We start from the raw sequence: 19,049 nt of genomic DNA, 5'->3' as shown, positions 1-19,049 counted from the left end.
CTTTTGATAGTCCTGTGGAATTCTGCTCTATGGACATACTGTAATTTGCTTAACCATTCCTCTCACTGCCTTTCAAAAGTCTCTTTTTAAAATATTCTTGGCCGGGCGCGGTGGCTCAAGCCTGTAATCCCAGCACTTTGGGAGGCCAAGACGGGCGGATCACGAGGTCAGGAGATCAAGACCATCCTGGTCTACACGGTGAAACCCCGTCTCTACTAAAAAATACAAAAAAAAAAAAACTAGCCGGGCGAGATGGCGGGCGCCTGTAGTCCCAGCTACTCGGGAGGCTGAGGCAGGAGAATGGCGTAAACCCGGGAGGCGGAGCTTGCAGTGAGCCGAGATCGCGCCACTGCACTCCAGCCTGGGTGACAGACAGAGTGAGACTCTGTCTCAAAAAAAATAAATAAATAAAATAAAATAAAATAAAATGAAATAAAATAAAATATTCTTGTCATCTAAGCCATTTTTTTTTTGCTTTTTTTTGTTTGCTTTTGTTTTATTTTTTGGTTTTCTTTTCTTTCTATTTCTTTTTTTTTTTTTTAGATGGAGTTTCACTCTTGTTACCCAGGCTGGAGTGCAATGGCAAGATCTCGGCTCACTGCAACCTCCACCTCTGGGGTTCAAGGGATTCTCCTGCCTCAGCCTCCCGAGTAGCTGGAATTACAGGCGCTCGCCACCACACCTGGCTAACTTTTTGTATTTTTAGCAGAGACACGGTTTTATCATGTTGGCCAGGCTGGTATCGAACTCCTGAACTCAGGTGATCCACCTGCCTCAGCCTCCTAAAGTGCTGGGATTACAGGCGTGAGCCACCGCACCTGGCCCCATTTTTCTGTTTCATGGTTTTTGTCTTTTTGTGATTGTAGAGCTCACATAATTCTCCTAGATTACTTTTTTCTGACCACAGACCTTTTTTCTTCCCTCTGTCATATTTGCCACATGTCTCTTTTGTAGGTCATCCTTTTCATTCCAATGGTCTGCACCTCTTCAGAGGAGAGCTCTTCCCCACAGCCTCCCAGCATAGCCAGCAGGGAGTGAGAGTCTGCCTTCCGCGCTGACAGCCCTCTTCCCGTGAAGTCAGACATTCCGCTTAAATATCATTCTGCACTGTCTCCCCAGCCCAGCCCACGGTCTCATGGCAGGTGTAGAAGGTGTCTTTAGTTGTGTTCACCCAGTCATTGCCTTGTGTTATAAAAGACTTAAACCAATAGAAGTGCTGCGTGTTGGTGGGAGTCACTCAGAACAAACATCCAGGAAGACAGCACTAAACTGCTTAGGAAGGAGGGAGAATCTATTAATATTACCCAGAAGGCAGCTGGAAGTCTCATTCAGCTAAAAGCAGTCATTTTATTCGGTCTTGACTGGCCTCCCTTCACTTCAAATGGGGGAAGGCAGGGATTGGGGAGAAGGAACTGCTGTTCTGTACCCAACCCTCCTACTAGTGAGAACTGTTTGGTGAGGTGGAAGGGATAGAGTTGTGTAAAACATCAGGAGAAAGTGACAGAATCATGTGGGGCACTGTCACAGTGGAGAGTGGTGGGCACTGGGTATGTTCATACCATGCCTGTAGACTTGAAAAAGGTGAATTTCAGAAGGTACAGGGGAAAATAAGAATGCTGTGAACAGAGATGGAAGAGGAATGGAAAGATTTTAAAGGCAAAAATTGTCTGAGTGCAGTGGCTCACACCTGTAATCCCAGCACTTTAGGAGGCCGAGGAGGGAGGATTGCGTGAACCCAGAAATTTGAGACCAACCTGGACAACACAGCGAGACCAAAAAAAAAAAAAAAAAAATTCAGCCAGGCATGGTGGCATGCGCTTCGTGTCCCAGCCACTTGGGAAACTGAGGTGGGAGGATCACTTGAGCTGGGGAGTTTGAGGTTGCAGTGAGCTGTGATCATCCCACTGCACTGCAGCCTGGGTGACAGAGCAAGACCCTGTCTCAAAAAAAGATTAAAAAATAAAAGGCAAAATTCTAACTATAAATCATGAGTGAGCTCGGTGAGGAAAAATATGGAGAGAACAGAATGCATTGTAAGATAAAAACTAATGTGGCTACCTAGAAAGTTCTGTAATGTGTTCAAGAATCTTAAAGGAAGGTTGGCTAAGGTTCTCCTGGAGTAAGTGAGCCTAGCTAGCCTAAGCGACAAAGAGAGTTTATTGGAAGGATCCTGGCATCAGGAGTGGCAGGAACCAAGGAAGTGGGGGAAGGAAGCTCAGCAACTGAGGGTAGCAAGGGGCTTCCTATGAGAGCACGTGTTGCCATGACTGCATCCTCATGTCTCGTCTCCGCTCTTTGCCGTGTGTCTGTACACAGGCTCTCCTTCCCAGACAACATGATGGAAAATAGGGTCACCAAGCAGCTCTTGGTCAGGGGTGGGGAGGTCACTAGCTCACAATTTTGAAAGTGATGGCTCTCTCTTTCCCACATTCCTGGGAAGTAACTAATGGATCCAGTTTGGATGGTGGGTTTATTCCAGGACCAGCCAGCTGTGTCCAGGGGATGGTGTTACATGTCAGAGTGTGCCCACCCCCAGCTGCAGTTGGAAGGGGTGCACAGTTCTCAGAAGGGGGGTGGCTAAGCAGATAGTCCAGTAGATCCCATCCAAATAAGCATATAAACATAGACAAATACGGCTCTGAGGAAAGGCTAAGGCCCAGAATGTGCTGTTGGTTTGATGAAAGATGCTAACAGTGATGACAACAATGTCAAGCTGTGAAGAATCAGGGAAACATGGAGCCATTGCTTGAGAAAGACTGAAATGTCAACAAATGCCAAGAAGAAAGTAGGACTAAGAATCCCAAGCTCTTCATTCTGGAAAATCTTTTCACACTAGAAAAAGGATAGGACAGACAAGCCTAAGATGACATTCACTGCCTCTGTCTCACCTAAATAAATATTCAGAGCACCTCTGAAGCTAGGAAACACTTCATTTGGCACTTATTCAAATCCGTGCACTTCTACATCATCATAAATCTAAAATCAGTACTTAACCCCAAAAGATCATTTGTAGAGTGATTTTAAGAAGATCTGTGGGGGATATTACAAGGTTACAGTGACATGACTGCCAAAGAACCTCAAATGTACTCTTTAAAAAATGTGTATGTGTATATATACACAATGTCAAGATTTCAGGGAGGGGTGTTTGTATGTGTGTGTGTGCGTGTGCATGTATGTAAATATGCAAATAAAATTTGGGAAATGCAGAAAAGCACAAAGAAGAAAGCAAGTTCTCCACCATTACCCGAGGCAGTACTAACTTGTGCAGACATTTTGGTGAGCTCCCTCCCAGGCTCTTTCTCTCTGCTTGTGTGCTGGGTGGTCTCCTGGCTTTCAGCCCAGTGCTCTTTCCTCTCCCGTGTAATCAAAACCAGTGCTACCCACGGTCTGGTCCATTGGCTGGCAGCAGCACCATCCCATAGAAGCCCCTAGAAGTGCAGGTTCTGAGCCCCTGCCCAGTACGACTGCACCAAATCTCTTGGAGCAGGGACCAGGAATCTGGGTTTTAACAAGGCTTGTGGGTGACTGAGATGCAGACGGGAGTTTGAGAAGCCCTCATCTATGCCAGTGCTACGCAACTTGTAGTCTGCCATGTGAAGTGTTACTGGACTGTGGCAAGATGACACAGACGTTGAGAGTGAGCACTTAGAAATGTTTATATTAACTTGACATAACTGTGACATCCAAGCATGGGAGCCTTGGAAAAGAGTTTTATTATATTTTACAAATATATCAGTCCACAGTCAACTCCTTTAAAAAAAAAATGAGAAAGTTAAATTTATGATGGTTGGTACCTGTGGGGACAGATGAGGGGAGGAGCACATGGGACTTTATTTTCTTTATTTAAAAAGAATATCCAGGTTGGGTGCAGTGGCTCACACCTGTAATCCCAGCACTTTGGGAGGCCAGGGTGAGAGGACCACTTGAGACCAGGAGTTCAAGACCAGCCTGGACAACATAGTGATACCCTGTCCCTACAAAAACCAAAAATTAGCTGCGCCCATGATCCCAGCTGCTTGGCAGGCGTCCATGGTCCCAGCTGCTTGGCAGACTGAGACAGAAGGATTGCTTGAGCCCAGGAGTTGAAGGCTGCAGTGAACTGTGATTGTGCCACTGCACTCTAGTGTGGGCAACATAGTGAGACCTGTCTCATAAAAAAAAAAAAAAAAAGGATAACCAGAAGCACAAACAAGCAAGCAAAAACTGGTCCCCAGGCCAGGCGCGGTGGCTCACACCTGTAATCCCAGCACCATGGGAGGCCAAGGTGAGCGGATCACTGGAGGCCAAGAGTTCGAGACCAGCCTGGCCAACATAGCGAAACCTCATCTCTATTAAAAGTACCAAAAAATGAGCTGGGCATGGTGGCACCTGCCTGTAATCCCAGCTACTCAGGAGGTTGAGGCATGAGGATTGCTTGAACTTAGGAGAAAAAGGTTGCAGTGAGCCAAGATCACACCACTGCACTCCAGCCTGGGCGATGGAGCCAGCCTCTGTAAAAATAAAAAAACCAAAAAACTGGTCCTTGACCACAGACAGTTTGAGAAGCACTGCTCTACACCATCTGTGTCTCTTTTTAGACAAAACTGCTTGTTTCAAACAGGAACCTGCCACAGCTGCAGCCACTTGCAAGGGTCACTTCTAAAATGGATACTTACTTCTTTTGCTGGAAATGAGAAAACTTAACTTGGTGTGGAAGGATAAGCAGGAGCTAGACTCTGGTCTTTAGGAAAAAAGGGAGCCACGGAGGGTTTTTTAAAGCAGGGAAATGGCAAGATCAGATTTGCTTTCTGTAGTGAGTGAACAAGACTGGGCACAGGTGGATGCATTGGGAAGCAGCTGCAGTTGTCCAGACAAGGGATGATGGTAGCTCAGAGCCATGTTGGGGGAGATGAAGAAAAGTGGATAAATTCAAGAGGTTTGTTTTCTGTCTTCACTTTTGTTAAAAAAGAAACTTTGAAATACATGTGTTGGGAGGTAAGGAAGAGAATGTGTTTATTCTGTGGCTTGGCTTTGTTTCCTGTGTATCTTAATACTGACAGTTTTTGTATCCTAATACTGATGGTTTTACATAATAGTCAGGTTTCTATGCTATTTATTTAAATAAAAGGATAGGTAAATTGTTGCATGGCTTGTATTTGCTCAAAGTCTGCCTGCTGCCTGTCTTCACTCTCAACCAGCACCTAGTGCTCTGGGAGCTTGGTGAGGAGGGGACGAGCGTGTCAGCCCTGTACCTCAACCTTGTTTACAAGGACAAGAGAGCATGAGACCCTAGACAGCATGGCTCCGATCTTAACTTACTATCGAGAATCCGGCTACTGGTGTTTCATCCTGGATCCTACAACTAGAGAACACAATTTTCATTATATTTCCACAACCAAAAAATCAATCGGAATATTTAATAAAATTTATTGAAGATATGATTTTGCCAGAAATACATAGATATAAAAGCAACTAAAGCTTTTAATATTGCTTTCTACATATGATATGTACTTGCTTAATCACTGCTAATTTCTGGTAATTAAATTTGATGTGTATTTATTGAGCTACTCAGTCCCTAGTATGATTGATGCAGTGATTCCCAGACTCTAGACTTAACTGATCAGTAATGTTCCTTATAAAATTGGGGAGTCTAACCTAGGGTTGCCTTCTTTTTATTTTATGAAGTAAAAATCTAGAACTGAATCAAGAATTTTTAGGCCAGGCATGGTGGCTCAAGCCTGTAATCCCAGCACTTTGGGAAGCCAAGGCGGGCGGATCTTCTGAGGTTAAGAGTTCGAGATCAGCCTGGCCAACATTGTGAAAACGCATCTCTACTAAAAATACAAAAAAAATTAGCAGGGCACGGTGGCATGTGTCTGTAATCCAAGCTACTTGGGAGGCTGAGGCAGAAGAATCGCTTGAACCCGGGAGGCAGAGGTGGTTCAGTGAACTGGGATCGCACCGTTGCACTCCAGCCTGGGCAACAAGAGCAAGACTCCATCTAGGAAAAAAAAAAAAAAAAGAATTTTTATATCTACTATTACCATTAACTCAAAAAATTAAACAACACCAAAGGGTGGGAAGTGGCCAAGAAAAGATTCTGCGTTATCTGCATTACTTTTTTATTTATTTTTATTTTTTTGAGACAGAGTCTCACTGTGTCACCCAGACTGGAGTGCAGTGGCGGGATCTCGGCTCACTGCAAGCTCCGCCTCCCGGGTTCACGCCATTCTCCTGCCTCAGCCTGCCAAGTAGCTTGGGACTACAGGCGCCCGCCACCGCGCCCGTGGTTTTTGTATTTTTAGTAGAGATGGTATTTCACCGTAGTCTCGATCTCCTGACCTTGTGATCCGCCCACCTCAGCCTCCCAACATGCTGGGATTACAGGCGTGAGCCACTGCAGCCAACCCAAAAAAGGGAGCTTTTTGGCCGGGCACGGTGGCTCACGCCTGTAATCCTAGCACGTTGGGAGGCTGAGGCGGGTGGATCACGAGGTCAGGAGATTGAGACCATGCTGGCTAACACAGTGAAACCCCGTCTCTACTAAAAATACAAAAAATTCGCCAGGCATGGTGGCAGGCGCCTGTAGTCCCAGCTACTCGGGAGGCTGAGGCAGGAGAATCGCTTGAACCTGGGAGGCGGAGGTTGCAGTGAGCAGAGATCGCATCACTGCACTCCAGCCTGGGTGACAGGGTGAGACTCTCTCCAAAAAAAACAAAGAACTTTTCTCAATACGGAGAGGCTTGGAGATAGCCATTGAGGATCCCTTGCCAGAGAGTAAGAAGTTGTAGGCGCGGGCACTCCTCAAGGCAGGGTGGTGACTATAGAGTCAGGGGAGACCATTCTTGAGAACTCACTCATTCCTTCATTACCTCTAGCCAATCCGCTTTTTTGTTTGTTTTACGTTTAGCCTATCAGCTTATCACTGTGGTGATCGCAGCTGCCGGAGGTGGGCTCCTGCTCATCCTAGGCATCGCACTGATTGTTACCTGTTGCAGGTAAGTGATGAGAGTTCAGATTCCAGTCCTGTTCCTTTGCCTGTGCTATACAAGGGTCAGATTCTATTCTCTTACAGAGTACTTGAGATGGTTCACAATATTAAATCATAATGTGACTAACCCATTTTAATAAAAGGAAAAAGGGAATTCACGATAGTTGGTGCCTGTAAGGAACAAGAAGGGGAGTAAATGAAACTTCATTCTCTTTATTAGAAAAGAATAGCTGAAAGCACAAGCGGGAAATGAAAAATTAAATAAATTAGGCTTCATCAGAATTAAAAACTTTTGTACTCCAAAGAACACTATCAAGAAAGTGAAAAGACAACCCATACTTGCAAATATGGATTGCATGAGAGAATACTTGCAAATTATATGTCTAATAAGGGACTTGTATCTAGAATATAGAAGGAACTCTTATAACTCAACAACCTAATTTTAAAAATGGACAAAAAACGAATAGACATTTCTTCAAAGAAGATATACAGATGGCCAGTAAGCACATTGTCTTAATCCATTTTGTGTTGCTGTAAAGGAATGCCTGAGGCTGGGTATATTAGTCCATTTTCATACGGCTGATAAAGACATACCCAAGACTGGGCAATTTGCAAAAGAAAGAGGTTTAATGGACTTACAGTTCCACGTGGCTCGGGAGGCCTCACAATCATGCTGGAAGGCAAGGAGGAGCAAGATACGTCTTACATGAATGGCAGCAGGCAAAGAGAGAGAACTTGTGCAGGGGATCTCCCCCTTATAGAACCATCAGATCTCATGAGACTCGTTTACTATCATGAGAACAGCATGGGAAAGACCCACCCCCATGATTCAGCCACCTCCCACCAGGTCCCTCCCGCAACACGTGGGAATTCAAGATGAGATTTGGTTGGGGACACAGCCAAACCATATCACTGGGTAATTTCTCAAGAAAAAGGTTTAGTTGGCTCACAATTCTGATGGTTGGAAAGTTTGAGACTGGGCATCTACATCTGGTGAGGGCCTCAGGCTGCTTCAACTCCTGAAGGAAGATGAAGAGAGCCGCCTGATGAGAAAGGAAGCAAGAGGTGGGGGACTGGGGGAGAGGTATCAGGCTCTTTTGAACAACCAGCTGTCCCAGGAAAGGCATTAGTCCTTTCATGAGAGATCTGCCTTCGTGGCCTGAACACCTCCCTGTAGGCCCCATCCCCCAGCACCTCCACACTGGGGATTAAATTTCAGCATGAGACTGGGTGGGGACAAACCATATCCTGATCATAGCACACACAAAAGGATGGTCAACATCATTAGTCACCTAGGAAATGCAAATCGAAACCACCATGAGACACCACTTCACGCCCACTAAGATGGCTATTAAAAACAAACAAAACCCCAGAAAATAGCAGCTGGGCACAGTGGCTCAGCCTGTAATCTCAGCACTTTGGGAGGTCGAGGCGGGTGGATCACTTCAGGTCAGGAGTCCGAGACCAGCCTGGCCAACATGGTGAAACCCCTGTCTGTACCAAAAATATAAAAAATTAGCCAGGCATAGTGGTGGGCACCTGTAATCCCAGCTACTCGGGAGGCTGAAGCAGGAGAATTGCTTGAACCCGGGAGGCGGAGGTTGCCGTGAGCTGAGATCGCGCCACTGCACTCCAGCCTGGGCTACAGAGCCAGACTCCATCTCAAAAAAAAAAAAAAGAAAAAAACCCAAAATAACAAGCACTGGTGAGGATGTGGAAAAATTAGAACCCCCGTACACTGCTGGTGGGAATATCAAATGGTGCAGCTGCTTTGAAAAAGTCTGAAAGTTAAAGACAGAGTTACCATTTGACCCAGCACTTCCACTCTTAGGTATATCAAGAGAAGTGAAAAGGTGTACTCACACAAAAACTTCACATGAATGTTCACAGCAACATTACAATAATGTAAACATTATTTACAATAGCCAAAAGGTGAAAACTCTACCAATGTTTGTCAGTAGATAAACAAAATACGGTATATTTCTACAATGGAATATGATTCCGGCATAAAATGAATGAAGTACTGATACATACTATAACAGGGGTGAACCTTGAAAATATGCTAAGTGAAATAAGCCAGTCCCAAAAGACCACCTATTGTGTGATTCTATTTATATGACTCATCTGAAATAGGCAAATCTAATACAGTTGGAAAGTAGATTAATGGTTGTCTAGGGCCAGGGTGGTGGGAAAAAGGGAAGAATTGGAAGATGGTGGCTAGGGGCTATGGAGTTTCTTCTTGGGGTGATGAAACTGTTCTAAAATTGTGATGATGGTTGCACAAGTCTGAATATGCTAGAAACCATTAAATGAGTGAATTGTATGACATGTGAACTGTTTCTCTGTAAAGCTATATACAGAGAGAAAGAGAAGCAGACAAAGAAAGATGAAATATTTTTGCAGTAGAGAGGTTGTAGCAGCAGTGCAGGATGCTTTGGGCTTCCTGGAAGCCACTGAGATTGGGTTGCTATTGGAAAAGGAAGGGAGAGGAGGAAATTGATTCCCCTTCTCCATGATGATCTATTCAGATAGGGAAAATTATTGCATCTGACTTAGATGATAATAATGGCAGGAATTATCTAGATGTAACAGATGAGGGGAACCTCCCAAAATAGCTAGTTATCTTTTCTACCGCTGATATAAAGGACATTTTAAGATATCCTCTGTCTCCAAAAAGGCAGCAGAGAGCAATGTGCCCTAACTACCCAACTAGCAATGCAGGCCTTATGGTATAGCCTTTGCCTGTCATTTTCCAAATTGCTAGCAAATCATCAAGGATAAACCATATGAGTGGAAATAAACTTCAGGGGATGAGACTAGGAATGGTTACCTAGAGGGACATAACCTGAGCACTCAAGGGACAGAAGCCTCATATTTGCTACGTGTTCTGTACTATATGGTGTACCCATTTGGGGAAGGAGCCTGTGCCTGCTGGCTTCTGAGAAGAGAAGATAGTTGTGCATGAATATGTCTTTGTCTGAGCCCAGGTACCCCACCCACCAGGAAGCAACACAGTGCCAGGTCTATTCCCAGCTTCCACAAAAAGCCAGCACCTAAGCCACATGCTGGGCATTCGGTTTTATGACCCCGAGTCACTTTATGCCTTCCCTAGAAAACGTATTTGTAGATTAAGTGAGGTAGAAAGAAAAAGACTTCGGATTATCCTATCCGTGACAAATATAATTTAAAACTTCTGGTCCTGGGCCGGTTAGATAGGTGAAGAACGCAGATTCCAACAATTCGCCATCAGGGAAATCTCATGAGTAGCGTTTCTCTAACCTGCTGAAATGAGAATTTGTACAGGTTTATAAATAGGTGGGCTTTGTCATAAATAAACCATTCTGTTTTTATGACTTGTGAAATATTTGCTTCTTGTAGTAGAAAGAGCACTGCCCGGGGAGTTGGAGGCCTGAATTCTAGTTCCAAGCCTTCTAGTAGTAAAAGGTGACCAAGAGGACAAGTCAGGTCTCTTTACTGAGCTGGAGCTGCCGTATCTTATCCCCAGAGCTCCTGATTCAGTCAATCTGGTGGACACTCAGACTCTTCCCATGTAAATTCTGATGTTTGGGCAGCTCGGGATCCACTGGACTGGAATGAGTCTAAGGGCCCCTCTGGCTCCAGCATTCTGTGAATTTATGACCCTCGTTTTCCTGGCCACCCCCAAGACACAGTAATCTCTGTCCTGTAGAAGAGTCTAGATCTGCTGTGTTGCCACTGTTTTTGTCCCCCTACCCCTGATAATCTGGTCCTTTGGGGTTGGAAGACTTTTTGCATCTTTTTTTGCACCTAACTGCATATTTACTTGTTGTAGGCAAATACCAAATAAAACAATACTAATAATACACAGTGGGCAGCTACAAAGAAATGGAATGGTAGCTTTCAGTTGAATTTACATTATAAAATCATAGTTGGTGCTTTCACAGATATCACTTCCTTACAGAATTGAGCTTTACAAATATTTTTGTATCCCGCAGAAAGAATAAAAACGACATAAGCAAACTCATCTTCAAAAGTGGAGATTTCCAAATGTCCCCATATGCTGAATACCCCAAAAATCCTCGCTCACAGGAATGGGGCCGAGAAGCTATTGAAATGCATGAGAATGGAAGTACCAAAAACCTCCTCCAGATGACGGATGTGTACTACTCGGTGTGTATTCCTGTGTCAGGATGACCCCAGGGCCCCTGGTTCCTCTGAGAAGTAAAGTAATTCTGTTTTGTTGTAGTAAAAGCATTACAGTTAGTTAAGGGTTAAAGAGTAGTGGCGTGAACCTCTGATTTGCTATTCAGTTTACCTGCAGTCTATTTGCATGGTACTTATCAGTGTTGCTATTGAGGTATGAAGGATATTTCCATAAAGCACATTATATTTATGTGGTTGTAATAGTAACCTTCTTGTTACTAAACTTGCTTTTAAGTTATAGGAATGGAAACTGAAAGGTAGAGCAAGAATTTGGTGATATTTAGGCTTTGGCCCTTTCATTTTTATCTCCTGTCTGCCATGCTTACCTTGTGTGGTTAAGTATTTAAAACTAGGGGATTGATGGCTGGGTACAGTGGCGCACACTTGTAATCCCTGCACTTTGGGAGGCCAAGGTGGGAGCATCTTGTGAGTCCAGGAGTTTGAGACCAGTCTGGGCAACATGGTGAAACCATGTCTCTACAGAAACCACGCTCATCTCTACAAGAAGTTAGCCTGGCATGGTGGTGCTTGCCTGTGGTTCCAGCTACTTGAGAAACTAAGATGGGAGGATTGCTTGAGTCGGGGAGGCAGAGGTTGCAGTGAGCTGAGATTGCACCACTGCACTCCAGCCTGGGCAACAGAGTGAGATCCTATCTCAAAAAAAAAATAATAATAATAATAATAATAATGGTAATAATAATAATAAACAACCAAAAAAACCAACTAGGGGATGGGGAAAAGGTATAAAGAGAACAACAATTCAATGTCATCCTCAACAAGCACTTCTCAGGTTTAGAATATTGTATACTCAGTAGGCCTTTAATAATTTGCTATGTCCAGCCTGCACTGCATCATATGGAAAGGTAGGAGACAACCTTGAACTCTTGCTGCTTCTCTCCCACATTGAATTTAACCTGTGTCATATTCCTGTAAACTGTTCAGCTCATTTCATATCACTGTATCAACCATAAAGCAAACACGAGCTTTATCTGAGCTGAAAAGTAAATGGTTATCAGGTGACTTCTCGTGCCGTGTGGAGCTGTTTAAGGAATAGCAATAAATGTGAAACCTTGCCCCATGGGGACTTAATGGTGTTAGACAATCTTGTTACAGAAACCGTAATCCCTCTGGGTTGCTGTAGGAATTAACCATGAGGATTCAGACTTTGGATGGGAGGGACAAGTTTATTCATGCTAAGGAGCTGTTTATTTCCGTGGACTCTCTTTGAAAATTTTGAACCTAAAGGAAGAACAAAAAGTTACAAATGAGGATAAAAACATAAAGAGATACAAACTTAGCTCTAGGGAAAATATTCCCATTAATATTTCTGCATAGGGCTTTGTGTCTCTGTTTATCAGGAAAGTCCTTTTCCTTTACTAACTGAAGCCATAACTGAGCAGGTATTTTACCCTGGTGTGTCCCCACACTGACATCCTTTGCTCAGGACCCCTCAGCCCCAGCACGGTACAATAACCAGCAACAAACAGGCCTGTGGCATCATAGGAACCAACTTCACTGCATGTTTCCATGGTATTAAAGAGTTGCCTTAAATAAATATAGTCAAGAATGTAAATGAACCCCATTTTTATTCCAAAAATAGCAGGCTAGCCAGGCACGGTGCCTCATGACTGTAATCCCTGTAATCACTTTGGGAGGCCAAGGTATGGGGATTGCTTGACTCCAGGAGTTCAAGACCAGCCTGGGCAACATGGTGAGACCCTGTCTCTACAGATTTTTTTTGTTGTTGTTTAAATTAGCCAGGCATGGTGGTGGACCCCTGTAGTCCCAGCTACTCAGGAGGCTAAGGCAGGAGGATCACTTAAACCCAGGAGGTCAAGGCTACAGTGAACAGTGTTTGTGCCATCGCACTCCAGGCTGGGCAACAGAGCAAGACCCTGTCTCAAAGAAAAAAAAAAAAGGCTGGGCACAGTGGCTCATGCCTGTAATCCCAGCACTTTGGGAGGCCAAGGCAGGCTGATCATGAGGTCAAGAGATCGAGACCATCCTGGCTAACACGGTGAAACCCAGTCTCTACTAAAAAATACAAAAAACTAGCTGGGCTTGGTAGTGTGTGCCTGTAGTCCCAGCTACTTGGGAGGCTGAGGCAGGAGAATCACTCGAACCCGGGAGGCGGAGCTTGCAGTGAGCCGAGATCGCGCCACTGCACTCCAGCCTGGCGACAGAGTGAGACTCGGTCTCAAAAAAAAAAAAAAAAAAATAATTGACCTTTGGTGCTACTATGAAGGCCTCCTCAAAGTAGCCCCTCTTATTCCCAGAGAGCCTTTTTTTGAGATCAAACTGGTCACTTGAGGATTGCTGTTGGCCTCCTGGTTTGGGGTCCTAATTCCACCTGCAACTAGGTGGTCATAGGACTTTACAAAGGTCATTTCCTCCATTTGCATTAGTCGCCTTCTGCATGGTGGCAGGGACAGGAAAGATTTAAAGCGGGTTGTGCTCCAGAGAGAAAGACACTTTAAAAAAATTAGAAATAATCAGTAGAACCACATCATACGGGATAAACCCAGATCTTTTCCTACATTGGTCTAAAATCATTGGGATTTAACACTGTAATTTAAACCCAAGAAAGATAAATTGACTTTTCTTCTTTTCTCTTTGGCCACCAGCCCACAAGTGTAAGGAATCCAGAACTTGAACGAAACGGACTCTACCCGGCCTACACTGGACTGCCAGGATCACGGCATTCTTGCATTTTCCCCGGACAGTATAACCCGTCTTTCATCAGTGATGAAAGCAGAAGAAGAGACTACTTTTAAGTCCAGGAGAGAGAGGGACTCATTGCTCTGAGCCAGTCGCCTGGGACCTCTGACTCAGAGGACCGCACCAGGAGGCTGCGCCCAGGATTTGTCGGAGCCACGCTGAGTGGCAAGCAGGAAGAGGGACAGGCATGCGGGGCGTGACCACAGTGGAGGGGACAGGTGGATGTGGAACCACAGGCTGCTCATTTGGCACCTTTGTTGTTACTGTGAACGTGAATGTGGGCCAGTATCAAGAGAGTCTCTCTGAGTGACTGCACCATGGCACTGGCACCAGGGCGACTATTAGCCAGGGCAGACCACTAGACATCAGTGCAGGGACCTGGTTTTCCCTTCATTTGCACTTTAGTAAATTGGGTGGGAGGTTTCCTTTTGGATCTGTTTCAAGACTGTTCCAGAAAGAAGGCTTCCTTTCCTGAGACACTTCCATAGGCAGCAATTTGGTGATTCATTTGCAGCAAAATACTGGCTTGTTAATTATTTTCCTGCCCAGCGCCTGTGTGCTAAACAACAGATGAGGATGAGCGTACCACTAAAGTCTGAAGATGTCGCCGTTGAATGGACAGTGTTTTCATATGTTTCTAGGTTGTCTTATGCTACAGTTTCCAAGCCAACCCCCACAATGAGGAAATGTGTGAGGCACAGCACACAATTGCAATGTGTTTTTTTAAGTCAAGGTGACACATTTATTTAAGATTTTTTTTTAATCTCTTTGCAGTTAAATCTCACTTTTTCAAACAAGCCTGGATCAGGCAAAACAAATTACATTTGGTTTCAGCTGGAGGCTCCGCAGGCCGATTACAGGCAGGGGGGCATTTTTCATCCATGAGGGTCCAGCCTGGGGCCTGGGACTCTGACCACCATCGTGGAGGCCAGAGGCAGCTGCGTAAGGAGGAGAAATGTCAAACTGAATGCAGGTTTCACCACTCTACGAAAGTAGCTTAATGAGCGCCTGCAGCTGGATGTGTTTAGAGGGATGGGCTGAATAGGCAGGTTAGATTTCCTGCATCGACAGTGCTTTGGAAAGCTGCGTGGATTCCTGAGGAAGAACAGGGAGCCGAGATGGAGCCACATGTGAGTTTGCTCACCTGCTACTGCAGCACTTTGTATGCAGAATCTCATCCACAAACCCCATGTAAACTTTCAACCACTCAAAGCTGTTTATTCGGCTGAAGAAATAACTTTTTTTTTCTTACCCAGTCATTTGTACCTCTTTATATGGCTATGTCGCACTCTCCAGAAATGTGGTTATACTTCCAGTCAGTGTGGGAGAACTGAAGACTTCCGGTCGGTCGAGGAACTGAGGGTTGACCTTCCGGAAGGAAGTTCCACTCGTCTTATTTATTATGCCTGTGACGTGGGTCCTGCCAGGGAGACATCCAGTACTCGGTGTCTTTAATTACCACCTGTGGAACTGTTTATTGGCCTGCTTTGGGGCATCCTGGTTTTGGATGAAGTGAAGGGATACAGAGGTAAAAGAATTGTCTCCACCCTGAAGTGGGGAGCGCCGCAGCACACACATTTCTGGAAATGGTGCAGCCACTGGGACAGTTCTGCCCCGGGCATGGTGGTTTCTTCAAGGTCCTCTAAATATAATCCCTATTCTCACATAATCCTTGGCCCTGATGGTTTTAAGCATGAACTCCAGTGTCCCGTGGTCTCCACCACTCACCATCACCCTGCTGTAGCAAGAGCCCCAGTTAGGGGAGGTGCATTTTAGTAGTTAAATTGTACTCATCCATGAGACAAATAAAAGGAGAACTGTTTTTATCAGTGGAGGCTAACCTAAAATTTCAAAGTATTGCCTTTTTGAAATCTTGGGCCTTGCCTCTCTCTGTAGAACCAATGGCCCTTTGTGGCTCACGGCCTCGCACCTAACTGGAGAGCTCCGAGCTCCTGCAGCTCACCTGAGCCCACAGACTTGGCTTCTTGGCTCCTTCCGCAGCATGCCTGCTCATCCCCAGGACCCGCAGCTGTGGGAAGAGCCATGCAGGGAGGCTATTCCCAGGCACACACTTCTGCTGCCTTCAGCTGACATCACAGCTGACAAATCATCTCTATTGGAGCCAGAAGCCGCCAGCTCCACAAAATGAAGTGTTCTGTCCCAAAAGCATTCTTGGGAAGAATCCCAACATCCAGAAAACGGTGTCCTGTGAGTTCCAAGAATGCTGCTTCTTCATGGGTTTCTTCCGTATGGAGTGGATTATTTATTTTGTTGTTGTTTTAACTGAGAAAAAAAGGAGGCACCCACAAGGTTGAGTTCACACTGTCTCCACAGTTTCCAGGAGGCGTGTGGGGGCGGGGAAGGCACCTCCAGGGCATGAGGCTCTAAGGGGACATGAATAAAGCATGGCTGTGAGCCTGTGAGGAAGGGAGGGCCAGCTGCACTCCTGCATGGGGTTCCTAGCTACAGAAGGGTCCTGCCTAGGCCGAGGGGAAACACCCGGTAGCAGAAGAGGCCTGGATGCACACTTGGCACACCAAGGCTCTCCGCCCAGACACTGCTCCATGTCAGCCCCTGCAGCTGGGGTGTGTGATTCACGTTCACAGATGCCACAGTCCTGCAGCAATGTCCCACAGCTGGGGGAAGGTGAGAGGAAGGGGCAAGTGATGTGTAACAGCTCAAGAGATGCTTAAACCTCTGTAGAGAAGAGCCGGGTGCAGGGCATCTGTGTGTCCTGTCACACACTGCAGCAGGGAAGGGTGGCTGGCTGGCTCCCTGGCATCAGTGGTTTGGTTTAAGCTCCAGAGGGTCTTATTGCATTGTCTTTTCCTCTGCCCCTTGAGCCAGCCCAAGGCCCTGGAGTCTGTGTCTTTAGGCAGATGAACTGTCATGCTCCTACCACGACCAGGCTCTGGGAAAGGCTCCAGCATCCTCGAGAGGTGGGCATGGAAGTGCCCATTTCTCAGATACAGAGACCTTCAGAGAGGATACATAGCTTGCCTTGTAGAAGCAGTACTGAAATCCTTGTCTGCCTGACTCCCCCAGCTGCTCTGCCCACTGTAGCCCCTGCCTCACTATCCTGGCACACCCATCACCGTCCTGTGTACCTTAAATATCAAAGAGGGCAAGGGAGAAAGGGCTTTTAAAATAAGTTTCTTTTAAGGAACCTTCATATTATTTTTAAGGAGTAACCAAACTAATGGTATGAAATTAAAAAAAAAAAAATGCTGAATACCCTTTTGAAAATGTGCTTTCAGGTTGGCTTTTACATATCTTTCTTAGACACTTGTCATTAAGAAAATAGTGGCTGGCTTATGCTCAGCAAGAAGCACACCGGCACGTGTCTTTGGTATAGGAAGTGTAGGGCGAGGACCTGGGTTTCTGACAAGCGCAGTCAGACGTACACATCCATCTGAGAGCTGCTTGCCTTGTTCCCATGGTAAGGCCATAGCTCCCACATACTGGGAGCATATTTTTGTGAACTGTTTTCAGAATTGGGAACATATTCAGTGGAATGTCTTAAACGCTGACACATCTTCCTCCTTTGAGGGGAAGTATATTTTCAGAAGCAGCTAAGTCATTTAGAGCCAAAATTGCTGATAGGTGGTTCAGTCAAGCTGGCTGATGGCATCTGAGGTCAAAAACTTCAAGATGTGACGATTGAGTTCTTGAAGAGGTAACTCTTAAAGTGGGCCCAAGGGAGAAGGCAGCATCTTTGGACTCCTAGGCTGGATGGCTAGCCAAGGTGTTGAAGGATAACACCTATTCAGATGTGGAAGTTCCCAGAGCGGGCACCTTTGGGTCACCCACCTCGCGTGGCTTTTTGATGCCTGTGTGAAACTGTGTTGCCCCCTGGTGAAATACCCAGGTGTCCTGTAAGCCGATTTAACTCTGCCTGAAGAAGAGGAGCTGTCCAGTCCAGTTGCCCTTGGCTAAGTTTAGCCTAACACACCCAAAACTAGGGTTTTGACCCATAGTTCTAAAAAACACCAATTTTGAGACTACAGCACTTCTTTGGAAAGAGGAAGAATGCAAAGTTCAGTATTTCAATATTTTGTATTTTACTTGAAATTACCCTTAGTATCATCTTTTTTTTCCTATCTGAAAGCATTTGTGTGGATGAGAAGGGACATTTCATTTCCTCCCTTAACAAAGTGTCATTCTGAGGTTCTCATGTGTGTTTTTGGAAACAGAGATACTGGTTTTGTAGAGTTTGCCTTTGGGTATGTTTTCTTTTTTCTTTTTCTTAAATCTCCAAGGAAGAGAACTGGTTAAAATAGTAGGAACATGAAAGTATTAAATGCCAATTAATTGTTGTAGTAAAGTATCCTCAGTAGCATTATACTCCATCATATCTGGTGTAAACTGCTCGCAGGAAACCCTGTGAAACCAAAGGGGACCATTTAGGTCTAAAAAGAGACAGGTCTGAGACTGGGTCTGTCACCTAGGCATTTTCAAAGGGGACATTTTGAAGAATTTGCATATTCTGATTTTTAAATTGCACTTAACCATACTTCATTACAGATTTCTTGGGTAGGGAGGATGGGATAGGCCAGGGATGGGATGGAATCAGTTCTGCCTGGGAAACTAATCCGACTCATTTACCTTTCTTTATTAACCTTGCCCTGTCCTAAAAAGAGAATGACTATTTCATCATGAGTTGCTCTGAGTTTTGTGAATGTTTGTGTTGGTGGATTGATGGTTAAATGAAGCGTGTAGCTGGAATATGAACTTTTGGAGTTTTCATGTTGTCCTGGATTTCTCTTTGTAAACCTTTAAACCTTAGTCCCTGATTGATTGTGTTAAACCTATTATGAGAATGTTATTTAAAGTTGTATTATAATTGCAACCTCCACTAATTATTCAGTACTGTAGCAGTAAAATATTATTTGTAAGAATTTGGTTATTTTTATACTTATATCCACTATAAGTCTGGCGTTCTAGTCAGCAAAATGATGCAATAAAATTAATATCATTTTCATTGTGTGTTTTCCTCTTACAAACAAGAAAACCAGACTAGAATGCAACAAGTTACTTTACAGGAGGGCATCACCTAAACAATGGAACAGTTGTACAGTGAACTTCCACATGGCAAATGTGGAGGCTGAGCCATTTCTGTATTCTCAGTACTGGGGAAGTACACTTTTGGTGATGGATGGATAGATGGATGGAGGGAGGG

General features: G+C 44.9%; 1 protein-coding gene across 4 annotated transcripts in view; it reads left to right on the top strand.

Moving 5' to 3' along the window:
• Nucleotides 1-18,851, top strand: part of HEG1 (heart development protein with EGF like domains 1) — an 89,650-nt gene extending 70,799 nt beyond the window's left edge. For all 4 annotated transcript variants that reach the window (XM_030942319.1, XM_010354814.2, XM_030942322.1 and 1 more), the window contains 3 exons: nt 6,890-6,977; nt 10,945-11,119; nt 13,777-18,851. In XM_030942319.1, coding sequence (XP_030798179.1) covers nt 6,890-6,977; nt 10,945-11,119; nt 13,777-13,926 — 413 coding nt within the window. In that variant the 3' untranslated portion in view covers nt 13,927-18,851. The remainder of the gene's footprint in view (nt 1-6,889; nt 6,978-10,944; nt 11,120-13,776) is intronic.
• The last annotated feature ends 198 nt before the right edge of the window (nt 18,852-19,049 follow it).

Source organism: Rhinopithecus roxellana, chromosome 1 (genome assembly GCF_007565055.1).
Source record: "Rhinopithecus roxellana isolate Shanxi Qingling chromosome 1, ASM756505v1, whole genome shotgun sequence".
NCBI classification, from domain to species: Eukaryota; Metazoa; Chordata; class Mammalia; order Primates; family Cercopithecidae; genus Rhinopithecus; species Rhinopithecus roxellana.
This window is presented reverse-complemented; position numbering and strand designations above follow the sequence as displayed.